Genomic DNA, 27,915 nt, shown 5'->3' with positions numbered 1-27,915 from the left:
AAAAGGACAAGTAAGTACAACTGAAACTATTGCCTACGAATCATGGACGCTGATGAAGTAAAACCGTACCGGCATACAAGCAGCTGAAACGAAATTCCTAAGATGAGGTACAGATTAACATATTATAATGAACAGTGAAATACTATTCGGCAGGAATTAAACATATTTATATGACAATTTAAGAGAACAGATAAATATACGGAATCATTTAACCCTTAAATTCGCAAAGTATCCTATAGGATACAACAGGTTAAAAGGCTATATGCTATAATTTTAATAGAACAATAGAGAAAAAATTGGAAGGAAAATTAACATTTCACAATAATATAATATTGTACAACATATAACATATGGACATTCCGATAGTTGTTTTCTTTACAGTCCGACACGGTTTAATAAACTAGTGTGAGAAATGAAGTTTTGCCAATTTAAGGGTTAAATCTATTAGTCTGTTGATAAACGTAAAACAAATGCGAACTTACAAACCAAAAGAAAGGGAGAACCAAGTTAAGATAGGTTGATCAACAAGCCCCTGGAACCGGAACATGCAGTCCTTGCTGAAGATTATGTTGACGACGAATTTAGTCGAGTTCTTTGTCCAGTCTACTCACAATCGGTTTGTTCCACCTGTATTGTTACACGCATGCTCAGAGTTACGTATGAGCCATGGATAAACACGTGCGCAGGACACAAAAAACATTAGCTATCTGGAGGGGACGATCACTATAGGATTGTCGTTGTCGGGAGGCGGAGCCTATTTTTTGTCATCACTAACTACAGCGACGGAGCTCTGACAACATAACCTCACAAACCTCGTAACGGACAGACAGATTTGAGTATGTCTATTGGACGTGCTGTTATCGATCAGACGACTGCTGACCATGAATCTTCATCTCTCAGCAGAGTTGAACGATAATCCAACTAGTACGAGGATAAGGTGTGCTCAGCATGATAACCTCCGTCAATGGTATTCGCTGGCTTAAGGTACGGGCACACGTCGGTACTTTTGCTGCGCAACTTTTGTACTGCAGCTGCAAAAGTTGCGTGTCGTGTTCACACGTAAGCCAAAAGTAGCGCGCTGCACGCTACTTATCGTGCTGCGCAACCCGAGTGCTGCAAAAGTTGCAACTGGAGGTTGCGAGTCTGTTCACACACAAGGCGCTACTTTTGCAGCCGCAGTCATGCTGCAGGTTTCCATCTCCGTGTTGACTTCTCAATATACATTTTGTGGTTATGTTCGCATTATTAAGAAACTCATGCGAAAGCTTCCTTATCTATTATTTGCTTTTCTGTCCTAACTAGTATTCAGAAATTGGCATTATTTTTACTATAAAGCTTTTAAAAACGCCTATATACTTAAATGATAACCAACAGCATATTCACGTAATCAATGTTGGCAACCCTCCTGTTTGGAACTACGCTACAGAAAATTAAAAAAAGTGAATTATATCGTTAGAAAATATGCTCAGACTGTGTTGTGCATTTAATAACTGTTACAAATAATTTATTTTCATCACATCTAACATTAAAATACATCCAAACAATAATTTCGGTGGCAACACTGGTCGCAACCGCAGCAAAAGTTTCAACAAAACCGATATCAAAAATGCTGCGGCTGCAACCCTGAGAACCCTGTTCACACGTCGCTACTTTTAAGCTGCGCGCAGCATGGAAAAGTAGCGGGCAGCAGGTTCGGCAGCCGCTACTTTTCGGGTTGCAGCGTTGTTCACACGTCGCAGTACGAGAGTTGCGCAGTTTTTTGTACTACAGCGCTGCAAAAGTAGCGACGTGTGACCGTACCTTTACGAAACTGAATTTTTCTGCTACATTATAGCTCTTCAAATTTATGAATACCATGTGGGCACTGATCCCATACACTGACCGAAATGTTTTCCTTATAAAGACTCTATTCAAAACCCAACGCTCATCGTTAGTCGAGGTATGACGTGTTAACCACGCAGTTACGGCGCTGACAATAAATACTTCATTAAGTAAGAACCGCGGTTCAGTATCCTATCGATTGCCACCCGAACCATCGCACGATAGGCCTATAAGATGCAATCTAGAGAAGTAATTGTAAAGCATATATGAGGAGCACCGTTTTAAATCGTGTTATGTCCAAGAAACAATTTTTTACAAGAAGTTCGCACCTGTGGAGTAACAGTCAGCGCGTCTGGCTGCGAAACCAGGTGGCCCGGGTTCGAATCCCGGTTGGGGCAAGTTACCTGGTTGAGGATTTTTCCGGGGTTTTCCCTCTACCCAATACGAGCAAATGCTGGGTAACTTTCGGTGCTGGACTCCGGACTCATTTCACTGGCATTATCACCTTTATATCATTCAGACGCTAAATAACCTAGATGTTGATACAGCGTCGTAAAATAAATTTACAAGAATGACGTAAACTGAATTACTTTTAAACCCGACACGATTAAAAAAATGAAGTTACGATGTTTCAAGTGTGTCTGTAAGAACTTGCAATAATACAATATTTTTTTATTTTTATTTCAAGAAATTAAAGGTAACATTTCGGACATCATACGTTTCCATCCATACTTACTTACTTACTGGCTTTTAAGGAACCCACAGGTTCATTGCCGCCCTCACATAAGCCCGCCATTGGTCCCTATCCTGAGCAAGATTAATCCAGTCTCTGCCATCATATCCCACCTCCCTCAAATCCATTTTAATATTATCTTCCCATCTACTGTACGTCTCGGCCTCCCCAAAGGTCTTTTCCCCTCTGGCCTCCCAACTAACACTCTATATGCACTTCTGGATTCGCCCATACGTGCTACATGTCCTTCCGAACTCAAACGTCTGGATTTAACGTTCCTAATTATGTCAGGTGAAAAATACAATGCGTGCAGCTCTGCGTTGTGTAACTTTCTCCATTCTCCTGTAACTTCATCCCTCTTAGCCCCAAATATTTTCCTAAGAACATTATTCTCAAACATCCTTAATATCTGTTCCTCTCTCAAAGTGAGAGTTTCATCCATACGTGATAGAAAATTGCATTATCAAAAGCCTATAATAAGAAATATACATAAAATAACGCATCACTATTCTTCTTCATTACAATTCTTTTAAGAGTTTTGGCCTTCTCATCAACTTTCTTCCATTCCTTCCGGTGTTGTATAATCTTCATCCGGTTAGTTATTTTCATCAATTTCAAATCTTTTAAGACATCATCTTTCCATCTTTTTTTGGTCTGCCCAATTTTCTATTAGTAGTCGTTTTTCATTTATAAAGTTTTTAACCAGTTTCTGTACTTTCATTCCGTTGATGTGACCAAACCATCCTACTCTTACGGATTTTGTGTGATTTATAATATTTTTTCCTTTATTACTTTAATTCATTGTTAGTTTTAATTCTCCGCGTACTATCACTATTTTTTATTGAACCAAAGATTCTTCTTAATGTTTTACTTTCAAATATGAATAGTATTTGCTTACTGGATTCTTTGACCACCCATGTTTCACTAGCATAGGTAACAATAGGACTGATTGTTGTACAATATAAAGTATTTAACTTAACTTTCTTTGAAAGCAATATAGTCTTAAAAAGTGGTAGGCCAACATTAATGTAGTACAGTATGCTTTACGGTATTATCATAGTCACGAAGCTCAATAAGTAGTAAATATGCATCCATAGATAGTTGCTAACCACTAGGATCGCTACTATCGCTTCATTACAGACAATGCGAAATAGTACCTGCACAGTCTATTGTTCCTAGTACCCTCATAAACTCAAGCTTCGTGACTATATACTAGACTGAGGTATTATCAAGTATGACTTTTTCTTTAATTTCTTCTTTTGTGTTGTTATTGCTATTAAAACTTGAGCCAAGATATTTCAAATATACAGTATTATTTGTTCTAATTTTAAATTATTAATAATTAGATCTTCTAACGTATTATCTTTCTTATTACATTTTTAAAATTTGGTTTCCTTTTCGTTGATGATTAATCCAAATTTTATTGGCTGTTATTTCAAATTGTTGAATGTTTCAATCAAAGCTGATTTTGTTTTTGCAGTTAGCATTATGTCTTCTGCATAAGCTATGCAATGTTTAAATTTCGTAGAGATATTTCCCTTCGTGTCTATTTTTTTCAATGTAGAGTCTATAACAAGGTAAAATAGTGTGGCAGATAATGGATCACCTTGTTTAACATCACATTGTACACATAATTATTGTCAGTATTAAATACTATTTTTACTATTAATAAATAAATAATAAATTAATTAATTTAGCCTACTAGATCCCGTAAGGGCAAGGGCCTCCTGATTGACAGGCTTGGATCAGTAGACTTCACTCGTTAGGTGAGCCGATCCTAAGGAGTGTTCTATGTACAAAAACACTTGCACTTGTAAGATTCGCACCACACTACACACTGAGGACGGTGGCTTCTAAATTTCTCCACAGCTGTCTGTCTCTTGTACTGCTCGTCCAATGTGGTGCTGCCTTCTTCTTGAAGAAATCGGCCCATCTAGTTGTCTGGCGTCCCACTCTTCTTCTGCCGATCCTGGGATCCCACAATGTCAGTCTGTGCGTCCATCGTCTGTGGTCCATCCTTACCATGTGCCCTCCCCATTTCCACTTCAGGCTTTCTGCGATGATTAGGACGTCTTTCATGCCGGTACGGTTCCGTAGCTCCTCGTTCCTGACTTTGTTCATACCAAGTGACAATTTACAATTTTAAAATATAGTTATACAGGCTATTTTCTACTGTCAAAAGCAGACGTCTCCAAAAGCGTACTCGCGAGTAAGCCCCTGAACGGAACCGAAGCCAGTACGTAGTGAGCTTGCTTCTCCTCACCCATCCCCATGTGTACTGTACTCAATGTTTATGTGAAAACGAAGAGCAGTGGCGGACTGCCATTATCATTGTGTTGGTCGGCGTGTTCCACCTTTTCACAATGTCTTCTAATCATGGACGTAGTACATTCAAGGATGAATAGGAAGAGAATTTTTTTTTGAGTTAGTGGGAAGAATGTGCAATGCTTAATTTGTTCGAAAATTCTTAAGGGTGTTAAAATTCAACATGCGACGACAATACTCGACTCTTCACGAAGAATATCATACAATGACAGGCATGTTAGACATGTGAAAATAATTTATTTTGGGCTATCTGTATAACTGTTGGTTATACATAATAATCAGTATATTACAATACATTTACACTCAGTTCCGCATGACAAAGTATAGTTTTTCGTTTAATTTTAGATGAAATGCGTAGGCCTACAAATATTTTGATAAATGTAAAACAAGAAAATACAAACACAAATCACACACATGTCCTTAGTCTTAAACAAAAAAGCTTTTTGCTAGCTATGTTTTAGCTTGGAATATTGGAAAATCAATGAAGCCCTTTACATAAGCATCATTTGTAAAATCGTGCATACAGGACGTTACTAAAATACTGTGTCCAGAACAAAGTCAATGTTTAAGAAAATTAAAATGTTCCCAATTACAGTTCAGAGAAGGAATTTAAAGACTGCAAATGTAATTGAATCTGAAGTCGAAACCACAATTAACCAGTTTGTAGCTTACTCACTTGCTTTGGACGAAAGCACAGATAGAAATGACAACTCTCACCTAGCCATTTTCATCCGAGGAGTTAATGAACATTTTACTGTGTCTGAATGTCTTCTAGATGTAATTACAAAATACAACTGGAGAAGATCTTTTCCAGGCACTGTAAGGCACCATAGAACAGAAGAGGTTGAATTTGCAATGGCTTGTGTCAATAGCAACAGACGGGGCTCCAGCTTCTTATATGTCAAAATAATATACTAACGTATGATATTTCTTATTCTTTTGATGTAATTATTTGTAAATTTAAGCAGATCCTTTCCGCGATCCCCCACTGATCGCTCCTATCTGTTGAGGTACGAGTCACTTCCCCTTCTCTAGCCTTACAGCACACTGTGTTCGGCGGGCAGCATCGAGAGCACGAATGACGATACGCTTTTTGGAGACCTCTGGTCAAAAGCCTAGGATCATGGAAATCTCAACCTTCTTCAGATCCTACTCAACCCCCTCTTCCTCTAGCCAGATACAAGCTACCATGCCACCATCATCCTATAGCCTGTAACAGGAGCTTTTGTATTGATTATATTAGCATAGAAATCCAAGTCTCTTATGATATTCCGATCATTCACAAACCGTTTGCTTAATAGATTATTCACATCAATCTTCTTTCCTTTACTCTGTTTGGTGCAATTAGTTATGGTTCAGGAACAAGACGCATTGCTTTCCCTTTTCTCGATTAGTTATGGATTTCATAGATGGGTCATCACAGCGATAGGTGGGTTTTATTTTTAACCTATTACAGTTCAACCTGTTCGTACAATCGATCTTAACGGATGTAGGGATGTCAGTTCTATGTGCCCAACACCTTTATCCCCCCCCAAAATATTTCTAGTACTCATTTCTATTAGAGGCTGAATAAACTCCATTGTCTTAGAGCGACCGGATATATTGGATCAATGAAGATAATCCATTATCATAGTGGAATCGAACCCGCAACCTTCTGGCTCTGCAGCTACCATATGCCCCTTCAACAGGTACATATCGTCGTTGTTCCTGCAATAACTTCTATGTGACATATTTATCGATTTTCAGATTTTTGTTATATTAAATAACTTAAATAGTGATACAGCAAATAATAAAATCTTCTCTATGTAATTATATTTCTTTGTTTCGAAAATGTAAGAATTCACAGTCTCCTATGTACGGCTACCAGAGGATGAATAAAGGCCCATTCACAATGAAAATTAAACATAACCGTAACATAAACACAGAAGTTTGCGCCCAGGCTACCAAATGGGATCATTCACAATGATTCACATAAGCATTGACATAAACATTACCGTAAGACGTTAACATGAAAGTTTGCAAACTCCAAACTTTCATGCTTATGCTTACGTGATTTGCAAACAGAACACAATCGTGGAGCGCTGAAGTATACGACAGAATATGAGGAAATGGCGTCGTTGTTATGTTTCCATGGTTACCAAGTATGTTTGCTGTTATGTTTATGTTCCCATCGTGAATGATGGCATGACTTCTTGATTTTACCGTAACGTTTACATTCTGAAGTTAACGCTTACGTTATGTTTAATTTTTATTGTGAATGAGCATTAAATGTGTACTCTTCCTATTGACAAATTTTATATTTTGCACATAGGGGTTATTGCAGGAACAACGACGATATGCACAAAAATAAACTTTACGGTCGTCGTTTTTTATTCTTCAGTCTCGACTTCCATCAATAATAATAATAATAATAATAATAATAATAATAATAATAATAATAATAGACTTCTTTGAATGGAGTCATATAATGAACGTAAAATACAGTATATACAAATACTAATCTGTCGCCATCCCTAAAATGGGAGAAAAAAGATTACCCCTCTTCTTTTTTTTTTTTTACATCTGAGGTTTGCCTACTCTATAACTAGCGATCTGTGCTTCCTAGCCATCAGCACTACGTTTTGACTGTCTGTGCATCTCCTGTTTTCCTTCACCATAGCTAAGATATACGAAATAACAAAGCGTACGTGTGTGTGTGTTGATAGCAAAATGGCGGCCACGTGCAATTGTTACCTTCAACATAGATCGTGTTCTTTGCAGTCGCACTTATGGGATGCACCAGCATAGACACAATGTAAGGTACTAGTTTATTCCATTGCTGTCTTCGTGGTGAACGCCTATCGATTGGCACTAAGACGTCAGCGTATCGAGTGTCTGCCTTGCGTGAGGCGCGTGTTCGACGATTTTCCGGACTGCCACGAAATCGTTCACCAAGAATTCGCCTTTGTTCCTTCGTATCGCAACTCGTCCCGCTGTGAACTGTGCCCAGCCTCAGGAACGCGGGAGAAATTTGCTTGGTGTTTATTCTTCTTGTTTACTTCTTTGGTAAACCAATATTATTGATTAAAAAGGGATTAATCGAGAGAGAGAGAGAGAGAGACATATATTAATATTGCGACGTTGCCAGACTTCTTTTGTGTAGGTCTATCCAACAAAATTCTGCTATTTTATATGCAAAACAAGAAGGCATGACATGTGAGCTATTTTTGAAGTAATAATAATAATAATAATAATAATAATAATAATAATAATAATAATAATAATAATAATAATAATAATAATAATAATAGTAATAATACTAATAATAATATACTGATTTATTTAACCTGGCAGAGTTAAGGCCATACGGCCTTCTCTAACACTCAAACAGGAGTAAAACTGCGTTACAAAAACACTACAAATTTACAAAGTACACTACAATTTTACACACAAAACTGTATAAGATAATAATAATAAAATGTAAACAACAAGTAAGTAGAAATCAGACATAATATATAACATACAGAAAGAAAGGAAAAATCATCATACAAATATGTGAACAGCAGGTCAAAATAAATTAGACATACAAAGTATAAAAAATAAGACAATTATTGATGATAATAATAATAATAATAATAATAATAATAATAATAATAATAATAATAATAGTAATAAAATAGTGCAGTACAAAGCATACAATGAATACAATTTTTTTAAGTACACACAGTAAGGAAAATTATGATTATATATAGCTCAACTTATCACATTATAGATATAGGCTATCATTATCGGAAATATGAAAACAAAAATATAAAATAAGTTAAATATCACTAGAACATAAAAAAGTGAATACGTGGAAACATGAATACAACACTTGGCTTAACAGTAAGTTAGTTTGGCAACTCGTCATAAGATAATTTTCTAACTTGGATTTGAAAGATTTCAATGTTCGGCAGCCCTTGACTTCAGGCGGCAGAGAGTTCCAGTGACGAGAGGTAGCAACAGTGAAAGATGAGGAATACAGAGATGATGTGTGAAGTGGAATTTCTAGCGTGTTATCGCGTTGTGATCGAGTATTAATATTATGATAGCGAGAGAGAGTATAAAAACGAGCGAATAAATAATATTTAGTGAAGTGTATTTCTAGAGGCCTGTAGACAGATAAATGCACACGCTACTATCTTGCTCATGTAGCCATTCTTTGAACCTACACTGCTAACTCTCACATGACGAAATTTCCTCAACTTGTGGTCAACATGATACACTACTACCACCGCGGAGATGTCAGAGTTCAAGTACAAGACGAGGATAGACATGTAATCGCGTTGGAAAGATAAATCTCTGCCTACGCTGGGAATCGAACTGCAGACTTTTGATTGGGAAGCACAAGTAGGCTACTATCCACTGAGCGGTAGTCATTTCTATTACTGGGATTACTTTAGCGCAGCCGTGGTGAGAATGTGATCGTGCGCCGAACCACTGTGTAACCTGCAACGTGCATAGACCTATGGAGGGAGGCGGACACCCGAAGGGGAAGTGAAGCAACTGTCTGACTTAGTAACGGATTTTCATTTTCCTTACGTCAAGCACTTGAATAAAATTTTATACAGTACAAGGCTACAAACTAATGTTCAGTAGGTGTAATGAAGAAAGAAATGAACAATAAATGAACAATATCACAACCTAAAATTAACTCTCTGCAGCATGTCTCTGCGACAAAGTTTCAAAATCAGGAATTACGTCACTTACTGCCAGTCGTAGTTGATCACGAAGGTATTTGTCTATCAGTCATGTTCTAAATTTGGTTTTTACTATTTTAATTGTTGAAAATAATTTTTCACAAACGTAAGTTGTAGCGAACATGGCTTCAACAGACCAAGGGAGAGAACGAAGCTTCGGATATTTATTTTATGGCAACATTTGTCAAGTCCTTACATCTAGCTTTCATTTGACATTACATAGTAAATGAGTGAGTTCAAATTGAAGACCTAATCGCTTTATTCGTACATCTGCTGAAAAAGGGTCGACGTACAGAGAAGAAGAAGAAGAAGAAGAAGAAGAAGAAGAAGAAGAAGCAGAAGAAGAAGAAGAAGATGATGATGATGATGATGATGATGATGATGATGATGATGATGATTATGATAACACCAACAATAACACTTAACCTTTTAATGTTTCATCAGTAACATGTAGTATAATGCCGTTTTATGTTATACAACCGTTTTTCTCGTAATACTTGTGAACAAATCATACATTTAATATTCTCATCATATTGACAGCAAAAAAAATGCGTCCTCCCATCCTACTTGGGACTTTCGTACATGGTTTCGAGAGAGACATATGCCACTCGCAGGTCAGAGACAAATACAAATGGAACGGAGTTTGACTCCAGTGAGTGAGTGGGTGGGGGTTGGCGGAGGTTAGAAGCAAGCGAAATGCACAGTTATCACTGCGAGCCACAATGTCTCGCGAGTCACGTTCTCGCCACGGCTGCTTTAGCGTGATTTGAAATGAATTTCGGGAGGGGGCCTATGACCCAGCACTGCGACCTTTCATGCTATTGCTCTAACCCTCAAGCTAGGCGCATTCCCAAACCCACACAGCTGACTACACTAAGGTTCGCTGTGTACCCATGTTCTGAAATGGCAATATATAATGGAGAACAACCACTAGGATCTCCATTGTCGAAAATGAATTTTTTGGTAACGACCGCTAGATGGAAGTACTGTTGCAAGCTATTACTCCATGCAATTGCATCAGGGTTATAGCGTGACTTCTTTCGCAATCACTGGATGACAGCATAGTGCAATTTTATTGATAAAAGTTGTGGTCTTGAAAATGCATTAGGGTGATCAATCTGTTATATGTGACCAGGGCTATGGGTTAAGAAATGGAATGAAAAAATATGGCGAAGAATAAGAGGAAGACAGAAAATAGGAAAAGTAGTGGAATGCTGGGTTTGCAGTAAAAGACCTGTCTTTGGGCAGAAAAATATGAATGAAAGAATGAATATTATTATTATTATTATTATTATTATTATTATTATTATTATTATTATTATTATTATTATTATTATTATTATTATTATTATTATTATTTACTGGGTGAAAATTCACTGTGAGAGAATACACTTTATTAGGGGCAAATAAAAATGGGCAATCTTTCAATCTTGAAAAATTTGAAATATTTGCTGCCATATTTTTTAAGTAATATGATTTGAAGACCTCGGATTTTAGGTTACATGCGTATTTTTTTTTCTGTAGGAATAAACTGAAACTAGTTCAATATATTTACATTTTATATAAAATATGAACGTTTGAAAGCAATTTTATTGTACCTAAAATGCCTATTTTGCTCATTGAGACCTATTTTTTAGGTTTTAGATCCTAAAATTGCCTATTTCTATTTGTTACATATATTTTTTTTTAAATTTTCGTGTAGCAGTAAAAAGAGAATGTGTTGATTGTCATGGGGTGGCTTTGGTTCAAATATCCTATAATAGTTTGGGTGTAGGAATGAAGAAATTCCTGGAAGGTGTCTGGTTTTGTTGAGCACTTGAGCAGAGAGGAATGTGATGAATTCGTAATATGTAATTCTCCCTAAAGAAATTTGCATTGCAAATATTGGTACATTTAATTATGCATCCATTACTTCGGTATCATTGGGAAGAATTTTTTCGCTTATAAAATGGTTCTGTCTAAGAAAAGGCAAAGTTTCACAAAAGAAAATTAGAGATAAACCTTGTTATATATTACAACGTCAACTATGAGTAATGCGTTAATTGTAAATTAATTGTAATGTGAGCACTTATGTATTAACAGCCTTAGAGTAATGAGGACGAAGAATTCATTAAAAATTACGTACCAGTAGGCCTATTCATAATTTAAAACTTAACATAAATAAAGTTTCTAATCACAATATTTGTTTATTGTTTTTGTTTGAACCCAGCGGGCAGCGGCGTGGTAGAGGCCTGGCCTTGCACTCGGGAGGTCCGGGTTTCGATCCCAGGGGCCGGCAATCCTAACTGAGGTTATTCATGGTTTCCTCAGTTATTTCCAGGCAAATGCCGGGATTGTACCTATTGAAAGTCCGGCCATGGACGGCGATCCTTCCCTTAATCCTTTCATATGTGTGAGTGAATGCTGTGTAATGTCTTAAATATTTGTCGTGTATCGGAGGCGGCCCCGGCATTGAGCTGATCCCTCATCCGGGGAGGCCCTCCATGTCCTTGTGTGGTCAAAAAAGTATGTATGTGATCCACAGATTAATTCCTCTCCGGACAAGTCGCGGCCCTGTAGGGCCCGGGTGGCGTGAGTCGTGTAATTATAACCTAAAAGGGAGAGGTTAAACCAAGGGAAAGAAGAAGAGGAAGAAGAAGAAGAAGTTTTTGTTTGTCTCTGTATATCATAATGCTTAATACTCACAAATTAATTGTATTTTTATAGTTACTCTAGTTTGTGTGGATAGAAATTACATTTTAGCTGCATAAAAAAGTATTTTTAACTAATTGATGAACTAGTGGACTTACTCGTGTTAAATATGTCATATTCGTCCGGCTTACAGCTGTTTCAGTGCATCACGCACCATCATCAGAGCCTACTAGATCGCGGCGTCATCTCGAACTTCTCTGCCTGTTAGGAGGGTGTGTTTTATTGTTGGAATGTGTTGGATTGTGGAGTCGAATAGTGTGTGTGTACTGAAATTGATCTGTGTGTTGAGAATTTGATCAGGGTGTGTTTTAGTGTGTTTGTATATTTCATATTGTTCTAGTGTGTTGAGTTTTTGGTTCTTGGGTTGTGTGTGTAGGATTTCCATGTCCGTATTTATGTTATTGTATGTATGGTTGGCATTGGTTATGTGATCGGCGTATGTAGATGTGTTGTGTCCTTTGGTTATAGCTTTAATGTGTTCTTTGTAGCGAGTTTGGAATGATCTTCCTGTCTGTCCTATGTAGAACTTGTCGCAACTATTACATGTGAGTTTGTATACACCTGTGTGGTCGTATTTATTTGTTTGTGTTTTTTGTGTGTTGAGATGTCTTTGTAGTGTGTTTTCTGTTCTGTATGTTATGTTGTATTTCTGTTTTCTGAATGAAGATGCGATCTTATGTGTGTTTTTGTTTTCATATGTTAGTGTGATGTATTTCTTGCGTTCTTGTGTTTGTGTTGTGTTTTGTGTATTTATGTGTTTGTTAAGTTTTTGTTTTGTCTTCCTTATGATGTTGTCTATTATGTTTGGATTGTATCCGTTTTCTTGTGCTATGAATTTGATTGTGTTCACTTCTTCATTGTAGTGTTGTTGGTTCATGGGTATGTTGAGTAATCTGTGTACCATTGTCCTGAATGCAGCATGTTTGTGTTGTATGGGGTGGTTAGATGTGTTGTGTATGTGTGTGGTGGTGGTGGTTGGTTTTCTGTATATTTTGAAGGTGTGTTTGTTGTCAATTTTTGTTATGGTGATGTCTAGGAAATTGGAGTTTTTAACTGCTTGAAATTGTATTTTAAGGTCCCAAAATCTATGTTTTTAATGCCTATTTTGATAAATTCAGAGCCTATTTTAGGTGCATAAAAGTTAGTTTTTAAGGGTGCTATTCATAGACATTTCGCAGCACGCGCTACGAGCGTACTAAGCTAGCCCCGGCTATCCACAGGTTACTAGTACAGAATTCAAATCATATCCTATCGCTAACACTGGTTTATGAATACGAAAAACGCTGATCATCCACCGGAAGCCCGCGCTAAAAATGTCTATGAATACGGCCCTAAGTGCCTAAAAATCCGAGGTCTAATGGTTTGTTACAACTATCAGGAGGTGTCTGTATATTAAGTGTATTTTTGTCGTTCTCAGAATACTGTTGTGGTCGTAGCAAGACTGGATTAATACTATTCATGCAAGATATCGGAGCAGTCTTAGTAGAATATGGAACTTTATTACATCGTAGTTTAAGTTACATAACTTCTGTCTTCATATTTGAAGTGGAACTTCAGTAAATACAGGAGAAAGTAGTATTATGGGACACTATAGCTCTATCGGTCTACTTAGGAAGCTAGACCTGTATACTTGAACGTACCCGGAATGCAACGGGGTGACTGGAGTTAGTTGAGAGCTGTGCTTGTGAAAGGTGCGTGTTATTTTTCCTGTCCTTGAAAGTTTTAGCAGAGGGAGATTTCGGCTTGTTTTTCTGCAATAATCAAGTAAGATCTAATAACTTTTTCACATTTTTAGTTAATACATACATGGCTGGTATCTCGAATGTGGATAGTGGATGCAAAGGAAAAATGTTTAAAGTTGTATACCATTAGATCAGTGGTGATGAACTACAATACGTAACAGGAGTAGAAATACATTTAATTTTGACAATTATTTTTATTACAATGATAAGTTCAGGACTTGATGTCCTTTTCTATTTGACTTTAAAATATATATATATATATATATATATATATATATATATATATAATGTAAAGATGGTTACAGGTGTACTGATTATTTTCTCTCTAAAGCAAAAATGATTTTAATAAGCAATATGAAAGAAATGAGAGATTACACTTAGTTACACATCGTGTATACTTATTTACTTACTTACTGGCTTTTAAGGAACCCGGAGGTTCATTGCCGCCCTCACATAAGCCCGCCATCGGTCCCTAACCTGAGCAAGATTAATCCATTCTCTATCATCATATCCCACCTCCCTCAAATCCATTTTAATATTATCTTCCCATCTACGTCTCGGCCTCCCTAAAGGTCTTTTTCCCTCCGGCCTCCTAACTAACACTCTATATGCATTTCTGGATTCGCCCATACGTGCTACATGCCCTGCCCATCTTAAACGTCTGGATTTAATGTTCCTAATTATGTCAGGTGAAGAATACAATGCGTGCAGTTCTGTGTTGTGTAACTTTCTCCATTCTCCTGTTACTTCAGCCCTCTTAGCCTCAAATATTTTCCTAGGCACCTTATTCTCAAACACCCTTAACCTCTGTTCCTCTCTCAGAGTGAGAGTCCACGTTCCACAACCATACAGAACAACCGGTAACATAACTGTTTTATAAATTCTAACTTCCAGATTTTTCGACAGCAGACTGGATGATAAAAGTTTCTCAACCGAATAATAACAGGCATTTCCCATATTTATTCTGTGTTTAATTTCCTCCCGAGTATCATTTATATTTGTTACTGTTGCTCCCAGATATTTGAACTTCTCCACCTCTTCAAAAGATAAATTTCCAATTTGTATATTTCCATTTCGTACAATATTCTCGGCACGAGACATAATCATATACTTTGTCTTTTCGTGATTTACTTCCAAACCTATCTCTTTACTTGCTTCCAGTAAAATTCCAGTGTTTTCCCTAATCTTTTGTGGATTTTCTCCTAACATATTCACGTCATCCGCATAGACAAGCAGCTGATGTAACCCTGGACATTCCTAATGGCATACTCTAGAGAAAAGTTAAAAAGTAAAGGTGATAGTGCATCTCCTTGCTTTAGCCCACAGTGAATTGGAAACTCATCTGACAGAAACTGACCTATACGAACTCTGCTGTACGTTTCACTGAGACACACACATCTTGTATAACGGAAAAAAAAAAAAGAAACTTCAAGCACTTTTAACGATTGTATGTTTTATTGAGTAATATTTTTTGTAGACACAAATAAAGCGATGTTCAAGGTCAGCGCCGGTAAAGATTGTTACTCGCTTTGGAAGTGAATACCTGACTCGTACCCAAGCGGATCTGAGCGGGAAGCTCTGTTAACTCACGAGACATCAGCTGTCCATGCGGCAGTGAAAACATTTCACGTTCCTTCATACTGTATATGAAATAGGGACACTGTTACCACTCTGTGTATGATTGCAAAATCAAATAATAACTATAAATAAATATTAAACAAAATACTGCCTTACCATATGAAATTGTAATTACTGTTTAATATGCACCGATAATGTAGCAACTAACATACTTTTTTTGTTTTTAGTAAGGTTTTCATTATCTCGTTTAAGAGAATTTGGTTCTGCAGCCTCACTACAGCTATTAACGCACTCTTACACGACTCTTAATCTTGACTTCATTCGTTTCATATTAGGGAAAAACTGTTGACAAACGTTTGTGCTGCCGAACACATATTCTATTGGCTGCACATTTACGGATGATTGCTCCAGGTGTATGTAGAATTCTCCTACAGTACTTCATACCCAATTTCACTGTAAACATTTAACCAACCTTCCACCTTAAACAAACACAATATTCGTTCTCAGTCTAAATCTTAATTAATCTTCCACCTTGAACACAGTCCACACATCTGTGGAGTAACAGTTAGCGTGTCTGGCCGCGAAACCAGTTGGCCTGGGTTCGATTCCCGGTCGGGGAAGTTACCTGGTTGAGGTTTTTCCGGGGTTTTCCCTCAACCCAATATGAACAAATGCTGGGTAACTTTCGGTGTTGACCTCGGACTCATTTCACCGGCATTATCATCTTCATCTCATTCAGACGCTAAATAACCTAAGACGTTGATAAAGCGTCGTAAAATAACCTACTAAAATAAATAAAAAAATCTTAAACATACACAGTATTTGTTTTCAGTCTAAAACTTATCTTTTGTTAAAATATATCAATAAAATTCAATTTTTTATTAATACAATTATTTCTTAATGAACGTTTTCGCCTTTTTTTTTTGGCAACATCAGATTTGTAGAAGCAATATTTATTATATAATAATGCATATCAATATGAACATCGTCTTAAGTGACTAGCCTATATAATTACAATATACAGTAAGTGGATGTTAACATTGTAAAATATGAAACTTGAAAATATAAAGTCAATAGTATCATTCATGTACAAATAGTATATAAGTGTGTGAATGAGTGTGGAGCATGGACAACACTTTGTTTTTCCATGGGGATGGGCTCCTGCGTGGCGGTGCGGTCAGACCTCCAGCGACTAAGGTTCGAGTCCTTATAAGGTCTGGGATTTTTTATTGACTATTACAGTTTTACTACGTCACACTACTTTTGACCAATAAAACGGTACGAAAGGACGTCTTTCAACCAATCATAGCTGCTTATCGCACAATTTTATCGCGTCCCTAGCATTTGTTTATTTTTATCACTACCCTAGCATTTGTTTCTTTGTTTGCCAACATTTCAAACTGCACTCGTCTGGAAGTCAAAAAACAGAAAATTATAAACCACTCCAGTCGATGCACAGCATTTTCAAATATGACTCGCATTGGCATTCAAGAACAAGAATTAATAAAGATCACTGGTCATATCTGAAGAGTACCATTCGGAAATCCTGAATAAGTTGAGGGCTACACCATGTACATCAACGAGTTCACTTCTTTTACGCACACGTCCAATATAACATCAACTGAACCACCAACCACTAAAACATTCAAATTTGAAAATTGTACTTTCAATAATTGTTTCTTTTAAAATTATTCATGTTTATTTTTTATTTCATCATCGTTAATTAAAACGTTTCTTGTTTATTTCATCATCCCTAATTAAAACTTTTCTGACACTTGTTTATATTATTTAGGTTATGTTTGTTATAGCTTCTGCTATATGATATTATGGATAGTCACGTATCAGAGATTGGTTAATACTTAGATTTATTGAAAATCATTTGTCAAGTGACGTTGATTACTGGGATCCGGATGATTGAAGTGGAATGCAAATGTTTTAATAAAAATGAAACTGAATCAACAAAGCCTTCTTGACTAGTAACCGTCCACAGAGTTCAATGAAGATTCCATAGTTGACACAACGGGCAGGGCGTAGGTTGCGCCCCACGATTAGATAAAATGCAGCAGATAAAAAAGGGTCCCTGTTTTGTGGGCATAGTTGCACCCCGTTCCCATCAGGTAGAGAAAAGGGGATGGCATAGTTGCGCCCCGATGAAATAGGCAGAGAAAAAGGCACTACGGAAACTCGAGCATCGTAATCAACCAAACTTATTGATTTCTTATCGATTTAATATTCATTATCGATACCGTTAAAATGAACACCATGAAGTTGGCAGTACTTTATTAACTGACATATTCAAATGAATGAGCCGTTGACATTTTATTAATGATTTTCACACCGTCTGTGGCGTATAGTAAGGTTAATTTAAAATGAATGTTAAGTTTAATGAAAAGGGTAAAGAGTTAATAATTCACAATGGTTGTAAGTTTCAATTTTCGAAACCCTGTACCGTAGGGTTAAGATATCGATGTACAAACAAAAAATGCAGTTCATTTATTGTGTGTGATCGATTGAAAAGTGTTATTTTAAATAGTAAAATTGATCATATGCTAGGCCTACCTGATTTCAATGCAGCTATCACTGTAATATTTGTAAGTAATTTGTTTATATTATGACAATCACTTTCGTGTGTACTATGCCCATCGGGGCGCAACTATGCCATGTCCATTCTGCTACCTGATTTCTTCGGGGCGCAACTATGCCATATCCATTCTACTACCTGATTTCTTCGGGGTGCAACTATGCCATATCCATTCTGCTACCTGATTTCTTCGGGGCGCAACTATGCCATGTCCCTTCTGCTACCTGGTTTCTTCGGGGCGTAACTATGCCATGCCTAGGCCTCCCAATTGACCGCGGGGCGCAACTATGCCATACCGGACACAACTGATAACAAGAAAACATAATCATAAAACACTACTGCCATCTAGCGTAATGTTGAGATGGTACAATAACACATTTGAAGACAGTTGTATTTTCGTAAGCCAATTAATATTTTATTGTATTGGAGTACTTTGTTACTTCTAATCTTTATATACTTTCTTCTAATCGTGTAATAGTCAATTAAATCCCACTCGAGTTTTGATTTCCTCTAGATAAATCAAAACCTCTAGTGAGATTACTGTTGAAATATCCATAGTGACACTTGAGGCGGACAAGGTCGTAGTTGGAGTTTTTATCGGGTTCTCCCGTTTCCCCTTATTAGGCATCTATAACATTCCGTCACCATTTCTGCATTTCGTCATCATTCCATAGCATTCCTCAATCGCCAGCTGGCAACGAACGGAGGGGGCTGACCTAGGGACGAGAGGGGGAGTTGCCTGCTCGAAACCTGGGTACGCAGCGAACCTTAGTGTAGTCAGCCGGTGTGGGTTTGGGAATGCGCCTAGCTTGAGGGTTAGCGCAATAGATCGTAACAGGTCGCAGTGCTGGGCATAGTGTCCCCTCCCGTAAATTCCATTCCTTTCCATCCATGAGGATCTATTGTCCTACCTCCAGTGTTTGAGGTTGGCGATGAATGTAATCTTTTTTCGAAGTCCTCTTCTCAGGGACAAAGACAGAGTTCTTCATGTGCCGTAAATGTACGATACAGGCCTCTTAGCTTTGCATTCTTTCCGGGGAAGACATGCTAAGGATTTAATAACTTTTAAAAATCCATTGCCCTTGCCGAAAGCTCCAGCCCAATGGAAAGCATAACGAACTCTGGAACCTCTGTCGTAACTACGGATATGCCTATAAAAGACTCTAAGTGTATGCAGTGGGAGTGTGGTTTCTTGATTCAGAAAGATTATATATATATATATATATATATATATATATATATATATATATATATATATATATATATATAACTTGAAACAAAGTCGCTAAATATTAGTTCCAGTTGAAACCAATGTGATCGATAATTTCTTATATGATATTGTGAATGTTTCTTCTATGTTGTTGAATATTTTTTTCGTATGGTATCTTCCCTCTCTTAGACATTCTAACTATAATGGAAATAATCTTTCTTCTTCTTCATCTTCTTCTTCTTCTTCCCTTCAAGTATTAGGCCAAATAGCCTGTTACGATCTCACAGTTGAATTTTCAATCCAGCGCTTCTTTGGACGACCGAGAGATCTCTTCCCGTTTGGACGATAGTGGAGCATGACTTTTAGGATTCTATCTCTACGCATGCAATGCAGATGATTTATCCAGTTGTTCTGATAATGTTTTACATGATTAATTACAGGTTCTAGTTGTAATTCTTCCATTACATCTTCATCGCGTTTGTGATCCCATTTCGTATATCCCGCTGTATATCTCATAAATTTCATTTCATTAGCCGTTATTCTGCTTTCGTCTTTCTTCTTCAATATCCATGCCTCACTGCCGTAACAAAGTACAGGTCTCGCCAAGGTCTTGTAAAGGCGAATTCTAGTATGCCTTTGTACTAGGGAAGGTTTCATAATGGTGTTAATTATTCCCATTGTTTTGGTGTATTTAGAAATTTTCTGTGAAATGTCTACTTCATCGAAAAAAGATCATGTGTATCCGAGATATGTAAAATAATTTATCCTTTCTAATATTTTTTAATTTAAACATATTTTTCTAGGCTGTAATTTTAGTTTTTTCTTTATTGATTTTCATATCATATTTAATTCCAATTTTGTTAAAATTAAAAATTGAACGTTGTAATTTATCTTCTGAGGATGCCACCAGAGCTAAATCGTCTGCAAAAAGTAATGAATCTAGTTGTAAATGTCTATTGAGTTGTATACACCATGAGGCAATTGTTTCCATTCTCTAATTATTTGATTCATATATATATATATATATATATATATATATATATATATATATATAATAGCAACGGTGAAAGGCCGCAGCCTTGTCTTACTCCTGTATGAATTTCTGTCCAATGCGATAATTTATTTCACACCTTACTGTAATTAGATTTGTTTTATAGATATTGTATATGTTTGCTATAAGTTGTTGTGGAACATGGTCTGTGGCTAATACATTTAATAATTTATTTCTGTTCACCCTATCAAATGCTTTTTCCAAATCAATGAAAGCAATATGCGTTTCTGAGTTGAATTCTCGGCGTTTTTCCATCAATAATTTTAATGTAAAATATCCATCGCAACATGATCTTCCCTTTCGGAAGCCATTTTGTTCTTCTCCGAAAAGTGTTTCATAATGTTTATCCAATTTGTTCCTGATTATGCTGGTAAAGATTTTATATCCTGTTGGAAATAATCTTAAAAATACAAATTGAATAATTATTGCATTATGCAAACCAAGGTATATATTTTCCCCAGGTTACATTGATTGGCTGGCCGTGCATAGTTCGCGATCTCTTCTCCTGAAAAATCCTGTTGGAACAGATGTCTGGTCTCGGCGGAAGCGAGTCAGTCGAGCAAACACGCGCAGGCACGTACGTTTAAAATTAGGAAACGAGGTTCACATTTTCCCACGTGCAACATAGTGGCCTGGTGAGAGATCGAGTAAAAACCAAATATTTTTAAATACTCGAAATAGAGCACTAACATCTATATATATATATAAATTGAACTGGTAATGGAAATTACTGGAAAACGGCTGAACGGATTTTAATGAAAGACCTCTCATTTTGAAGCTTGGAACTCAAAGTTTTTCAGAAAAATAGTAGTTTCCAGTGAAATGTCAATTTTTCAACATAATTTTCCTATTTTCCAAAATCCATCTGTCGTCAGTTTTGAGAACTAGCTAATTGCATTTCAGAATAAAACAAAACACACACTACAGTAAACAATATTACACGAAGACCATGATCTGCAAGAATGCTGACATATTTAGAGCTCAAATTAAATTGGTTATTAAAAACTTAACTTATTAAAATAATTTACAGATTCGATTCTGTGGCGTGTAATTTTCTGGGTACCGCTGTGTATTGGATATTAAAAACTACAAAACTTGAGGTGGTTTGATGACATTATTACCATTAGAAATGAAATATTATTGTAGTTAATGCCGTGATGTGACTATTTTTCATATTAATGCTATATTGATGATATGAATGTTAAAATGTTGAGGTTATATAAGTTCTGTAGATGTAGAGAATGACTTAAATTAGATTTTGATTTCTATATTTTACTGAGTGGCGGCTATATATAGTATATGTTACTGAAAGCTATAAAACTTACGTAAGATAATAATATTAAAAATCAAATATTTTTATAGTTATTAATCAAGTGGGGTTGGGTCTTTTTCATATATTTAATGGCGGGGTGGTGTAGATATTTATATGCGTGGTTCTTTTCAGTATTGGTTCGAGAGAGAGTATCTTTCATTATTATGGAAGCAAATAACTTTCAGAATGTCTGGTATTCTTCATTGAAAATAAATCTGAAAAATGTTTATTTGAACGTCTAATGAACTTAGTTTGCAGCATTTGCTGCATAAGCCACTAGTTAAATTTAATTCCGTTTACAATTCGATTTATAAATGGAAAAAATGTATTGTGTAAGTTAAATATATTTACATAAATAAGCGTCAACATTTGACTGTCATTTTCTACCAAATAATCAGATGTGTTGCCACTATAAATACAGGGTGATTCATGACTAATGACCCGCCTTTAGGAATCAGTTCCAATGGGCAATTTTGAACATAAAATGTCATATAAACATGTGTCCGATTATCAACCGTTAAGGAGTAACAGCTGATTCATTCCTACGAAAGTAGCAATGGTTTTGAGCAGAACTAACAAGGAGAGGACACGCTCTGTATATCATCGAATGAAATAAGATTGTGTGAGATGAAAGTACAAGAAGTACTGTTTAAAGTTATACCCGGTATGGGTGGCCAATTACCCCTCGTTTTGGAAATATTGGCTATTGTTTGTGACATACTTCCGTTAGGTGCCTAATAGGGAAGCATTAGACGGTGTGAAAGCGTAGCTCGTATGGTTGGGTACTGAGTTGTTATCTAGACAACCTAAGTTCGAATCTTAACTAGTTCTATATATTTTTTTCTTTTAATGATGATTAATAGTGTGATCACAGTAATCTATTTACGTATATCATATTTCTCAATGTACTGAACGCTTCATCATGTTTTAAACAAATTACTAATTAACTAACATTGTATTGTAAAGAATAAACAAGGAAATATTGCTCACGTAGGCAGGTCACTGGTGTCTGTTCTGTTTCTATTCCACTTCATTTTGTACATGATTCATTATAATAAATGTCATAAAACACACACAAAACATACATATTTCCTGCACCATGCACAGCAAATGAAAGAAGGTTGTCCTCAGTCACACACATTTTTCCGCACTTCTGCTGCGAAACAGACATTTTTCACATTCACAAACACTTCTCGTTCGTTTATTAATTTTGACGCATATTTCAACATGGCTTTTGATATAGGAGCTGACAATTGAAAGTGAATTAAGGAGTGAATTTTGAGGGCATCCTCCCTTGAAGGAATTTTCGTCCAGTTTGTAAAAGGAAAGAGCTATTTTGCAAATATTTGATAAAAATCTTCACCTGTTTAAAAAAAAATAAATAAACATCACAGGACTGGCATAATCCAGTACATTTGGGTGAAACCACTTTAAGGTTGTTTCTGTGTTTGTATGAAGTAATATCGGAAGCTAAATTAACCGATTTGTATAATTAATTATTATTTCACCATTGGAAAGTGTAGTTTCTCTAGATGGACATAATGCTATAATGTTATTACAGTAACTTCTGATATGATATAATATAATGTAATGTAATATAATATAATATAATATAATATAATATAATATAATATAATATAATATAATATAATATAATATAATATAATATAATATGTAATATTATATAATATAATTTAAGTTATTTGAAGGGTTCAGAACCATAGTGGGCCAAACGCCATTTACTGAATTCGTAGAAAAGAAAGGTTAAAATTAAGTTATTACCATAATTCAATGGAAACATATAGCAAGTAAAATAAAGTATAGACATTAAATCTAAATGATCTCAATGTTCATTAAACTATGGTTGCATGTAATAACAATTAAGAAACATGTTAAAGGAATTGTCATTGCACCAAATGAGTGCTCTCTGGACCGAAATGATCGCATTTTAATTATTTAAACACAATTTAAATTAAGTAAAATATTAAACGATTTATCCTTCTATCAAACACGAATGTTCCCTGGATCAAACGTCCTATTTTAATTATGTAATTACTTTATATTTATTTCTAACGGGTGCAGCGGAGCGCACGGGTACGGCTAGTCATAAAATAAACATACTTAGATTTTCATAAATTTCTCCTTCCACTTCCACACGGATGTGAATGGTGCTTAGCGTTCTGTACCACGGCACAGCTGTCCCTGATGATCACCAGACCTATCTACACCACTTCACCTTAGTATATTTTCTCGTACATCCTTGCATGAGGCTTGTACAGTACAATTGGAATAGTGTTTGGAATATCAACCTAGTGATGTTCTTACTAACTTTAGGATATGAAGATTTTCTAATCTTACCCAATTATTTGCCTACTGCATTTGTCCTCGGAGGACCACATGGCACTCACCCTGATGTCCGAGTTGTGGAGACATGGATTTGGGGCCGTCCGGTGAGTGAGCCGTGGAGTTGCCCGAATCCACGTCAGTACTGTGGAACCTCTCCGAGTCCGGCGAGCTGTCCTCATCTGCGGGCAACACATTAAAATAAGGTCCTTATACAGGGACATCATTTTATTTTTACTAACATTTTTAATATTAACCTGGCTATACCTTTGGGTTAATGGTTTATAGCCGGAAACACCGTTTGCTAACCCCTTCCACGATTGAAGTTCGATGATACTAGCGTAAAATATAAACAAATCACTTTACTAAGTGTAGGAGGGAAGAAAAGTAATTCATCCATTTAGGTAAACTAGGAGATATCGTAATTCTGAGTTTGATAATTTTCATTAGGATTTTGTTTAATCAAAATACAGTACAGTATTAACAATAAGTGTTTTTACTCACGAACTGAGCTATCCATACAATCGTATTCATTATGCAGTGTGTATTATACTGTCTACAGCACATTAGCGTACAATATAGAGAATGAAGTTAAATTGAAAAATAATCATAATACGGATATTTAAACACATGTTTGAAACTGGTGGCCGTTCATTTAGATACAGGCTTCAGTTTTTTTGTGCATATTATCGCACTATAGACTATTGCATCTAATTCCAATTACCAGTTTCGTCCTTCGTACTAGTAACTCATGTTGAAATAATTCTATATCTATTATATAAAAGAGTACCTTACGTACTGTAAATTCAATCTTCACCTCCGTCCGACCCACACAGATAAAATTACTCACACATGCTATCTATACTTTCCGTCCAAGTGGTTATGTAGCAGGATCGTAGAAAGGGGGGAAATCACGTGACAGTTAATTACTTTTATTTAAGTTATTTTAAACAGTTGCGGGTGAGGGAAATCGGGATGCGACGTAGGCAAACGGACGACATTACCTATGCGAAAATATGATTCAATATTGAAAACTTTTTCGCCACTGGAAAATGCAAACATATTTCTGAGACGTACTATAGGCCTACTCACTAACTCAATACTGTTTGTGTTTACTACGACCTTAAGGCGACTTTGACTGTATACGCTTGGTTCTGTGAGGAAAACAGTTGGAAGTTTACTAGTAGAGGGGGTGGGAGTGAAGTACATTAAAAAACTCAGGTACAATAAAAATTGAAGTAAAAATAAAATGATGTCCCTGTATTACGTGCATAGATAAAGAAACAGCAGTAACATGACGGGACCCGCATAATCTTGATACAATTCAAGTAATTTCGGTTTAATATACAGTAGAACTCTGTTAAAAATAATCTTACTGACTACGTAGCCCAGTCAAGTCAACTGATGCCCATAGGCGCAAGCGTGCGCTTTAGAGCTCAGAAGAGCCTGAGCGCTTTACAACAGAAAGGAAAGAGACAGACGAAAGAGGTATTTCGGTATTAGCATTGAAATTGGAGAAAATATTGACTTTGAGATTGGAAATTATATTGGTTTTGGAATTGTTGGTGGAATATTGATATTGGAATTACTGGAGACAGTGTTTCTTTGAAGTGAATATGGTGCTCGTATAGAAATTTGATATTTAATTTATTTATTTAAATCCACCACCAACAGAAGCAGGCTTTCAATTACAGGTGGCTTACACAGATACATACACAAAATACATAATAAGAAAAAAAAAACAAAACAAAAAACACAAACGAAAGAAAGAAAATACATAACGGTAATAGATGCTAGAATATAATACTGCAGTTAATATAGTGCAAAATGTCAATGATGTTTGTATTGAAATTTGTGATGTTTACATTGGAATTTAAGATGGTGTTTACATTGGAATTTGAATTGGTATTTTACATTGGAATTTAAGATGGTATTTACATTGAAATTTGAGACGGTGTTTACATTAGAACTTGAGTTGACATTTTACATTGAAATTGGAATTTGAGATGGTATTTACATTGAAATTTGAGATGGTATTTACATTGTAATAATTTTAGATGGTATTTACATCGAAATTTGAAATAGTATTTACATTAAAATTTGATATGCTATTTGTATTGAGTCCACGCCTGTGGAGTAACGGTCAGCGCGTCTGGCTGCGAAACCAGGTGGCCCGGGTTCGAATCCCTGTCGGGGCAAGTTACCTGGTTGAGGTTTTTTCCGGGGTTTTCCCTCAACCCAATACGAGCAAATGCTGGGTAACTTTCGGTGCTGGACCCCGGACTCATTTCACCGGCATTATCACCTTCATATGATTCAGACGCTAAATAACCTAGATGTTGATACAGCGTCGTAAAATAACCCAATAAAAAAAATTGTATTGAAATTTGAGATAGTATTTACATTGATATTTGAGATGGTGTTTACATTGGAACTTGAGTTGCTATTTCACATTGAAATTGGAATTTGAGATGGTATTTACATTGAAATTTGAGATGGTGTATACACTGAAATTTGAGATGGTATTTACATTGATATTTGAGATGGTGTTTACATTGGAACTTGAGTTGATATTTTACATTGAAATTGGAATTTGAGATGGTATTTACATTGAAATTTGAGATGGTGTATACACTGAAATTTGAGATGGTATTTACATTGGAATAATTTGATATGGTATTTGTATCGAAATTTTAGATAGTATTTACATTAAAATTTTACATGGTTGTAACTCCGCCTTCCAGGCGCCCCAACCTCAGAAGTGAGTTACAACTAAGCCACGGCCAGGAGAGAAGACCAGAAATGTCGCAAAGACAACCTGGTGGCATTGGATTAAAAAAAATAAAATAAAATTTGAGATGGTATTTACATTGAAATTTGAGATAGTGTTTACATTGGAACTTGAGTTGATATTTTACATTGAAATTGGAATTTGAGATGCTATTTACATTAAAATTTGAGATGGTGTATACATTGGAATTTGAGATGGTATTTGTATTGAAATTGGAGATCGTATTTGTCTTGAAATTGTAGATGTTGTTTGTATTGAAATAGGAAATGGAGATTATTATTATTATTATTATTATTATTATTATTATTATTATTATTATTATTATTATTATTATTATTGAAATAGGATATGGAATTGGCATTGACATTGTAGATGGTATTGACATTTTGATTTAACATTTATTTAAATAAGTGTTGGCTTATTCGAAAATCTTATTAAAGAAATTACATTTTATGGGCTGCAGAGATTAAATGTAATTATTTAAAATTATTGTGCATTCACAGAAATATTTGGAGCTTTAAATTGGAAGTAAATCCGCAATATTTGTACCTTTTTTATGTTTTGAGCCAAATTATATTTTAGAATGGTTCACAGGATGATTTATTTAATTTCAATGGAGCTGCTGTAAGATAGAATAATGTTGGTTTAATCTTTAAAAATGCAATTTTGGTGAATTAGCTATAACAAGAGTGAGATTATTGTGAACTCATAGTGACGTTCTGAATGTCCAGTTTTCGAGGTCCAGACAAATATGCACGGGTAATCGGTTCGCGTTGTTTCGTGCCCCTGTTGCTTCTTTCTCCGCACGTGCCTCTGCATATAGCGTGACTGGTCTGACCTGTATCCGTGGTTATTAGCAGTGCTTGAAACTTTACCGGGCCTTGTACCGCATTTGATTCAGTACGATACGTTGAACTCTAGTATTTTCTGGCTGAAGATGTCAATTATAGCGTGCTTTGTTTAAGCAGTTCGTATTTGAATAACAGATATAAGAGAAACATGCAGATAGAAATATTCTT

The 27,915-nt window shown here is 35.9% G+C and overlaps 1 protein-coding gene across 1 annotated transcript in view; it reads right to left on the bottom strand.

Annotated features, from left to right (window-relative positions):
• Aplip1 (JNK-interacting protein Aplip1) overlaps nt 1–27,915 on the bottom strand; it is a 122,960-nt gene that overhangs the window by 11,995 nt on the left and 83,050 nt on the right. The window contains exon 4 of the mRNA XM_069836563.1: nt 24,171–24,287. Within this exon, the coding sequence (XP_069692664.1) occupies nt 24,171–24,287 (117 nt within the window). The remainder of the gene's footprint in view (nt 1–24,170; nt 24,288–27,915) is intronic.

This window comes from Periplaneta americana, chromosome 1 (genome assembly GCF_040183065.1).
Source record: "Periplaneta americana isolate PAMFEO1 chromosome 1, P.americana_PAMFEO1_priV1, whole genome shotgun sequence".
Taxonomy (NCBI): Eukaryota; Metazoa; Arthropoda; class Insecta; order Blattodea; family Blattidae; genus Periplaneta; species Periplaneta americana.
Note: the sequence above shows the minus strand (reverse complement) of the source record. Positions and strands in the feature narration are given on the sequence as shown.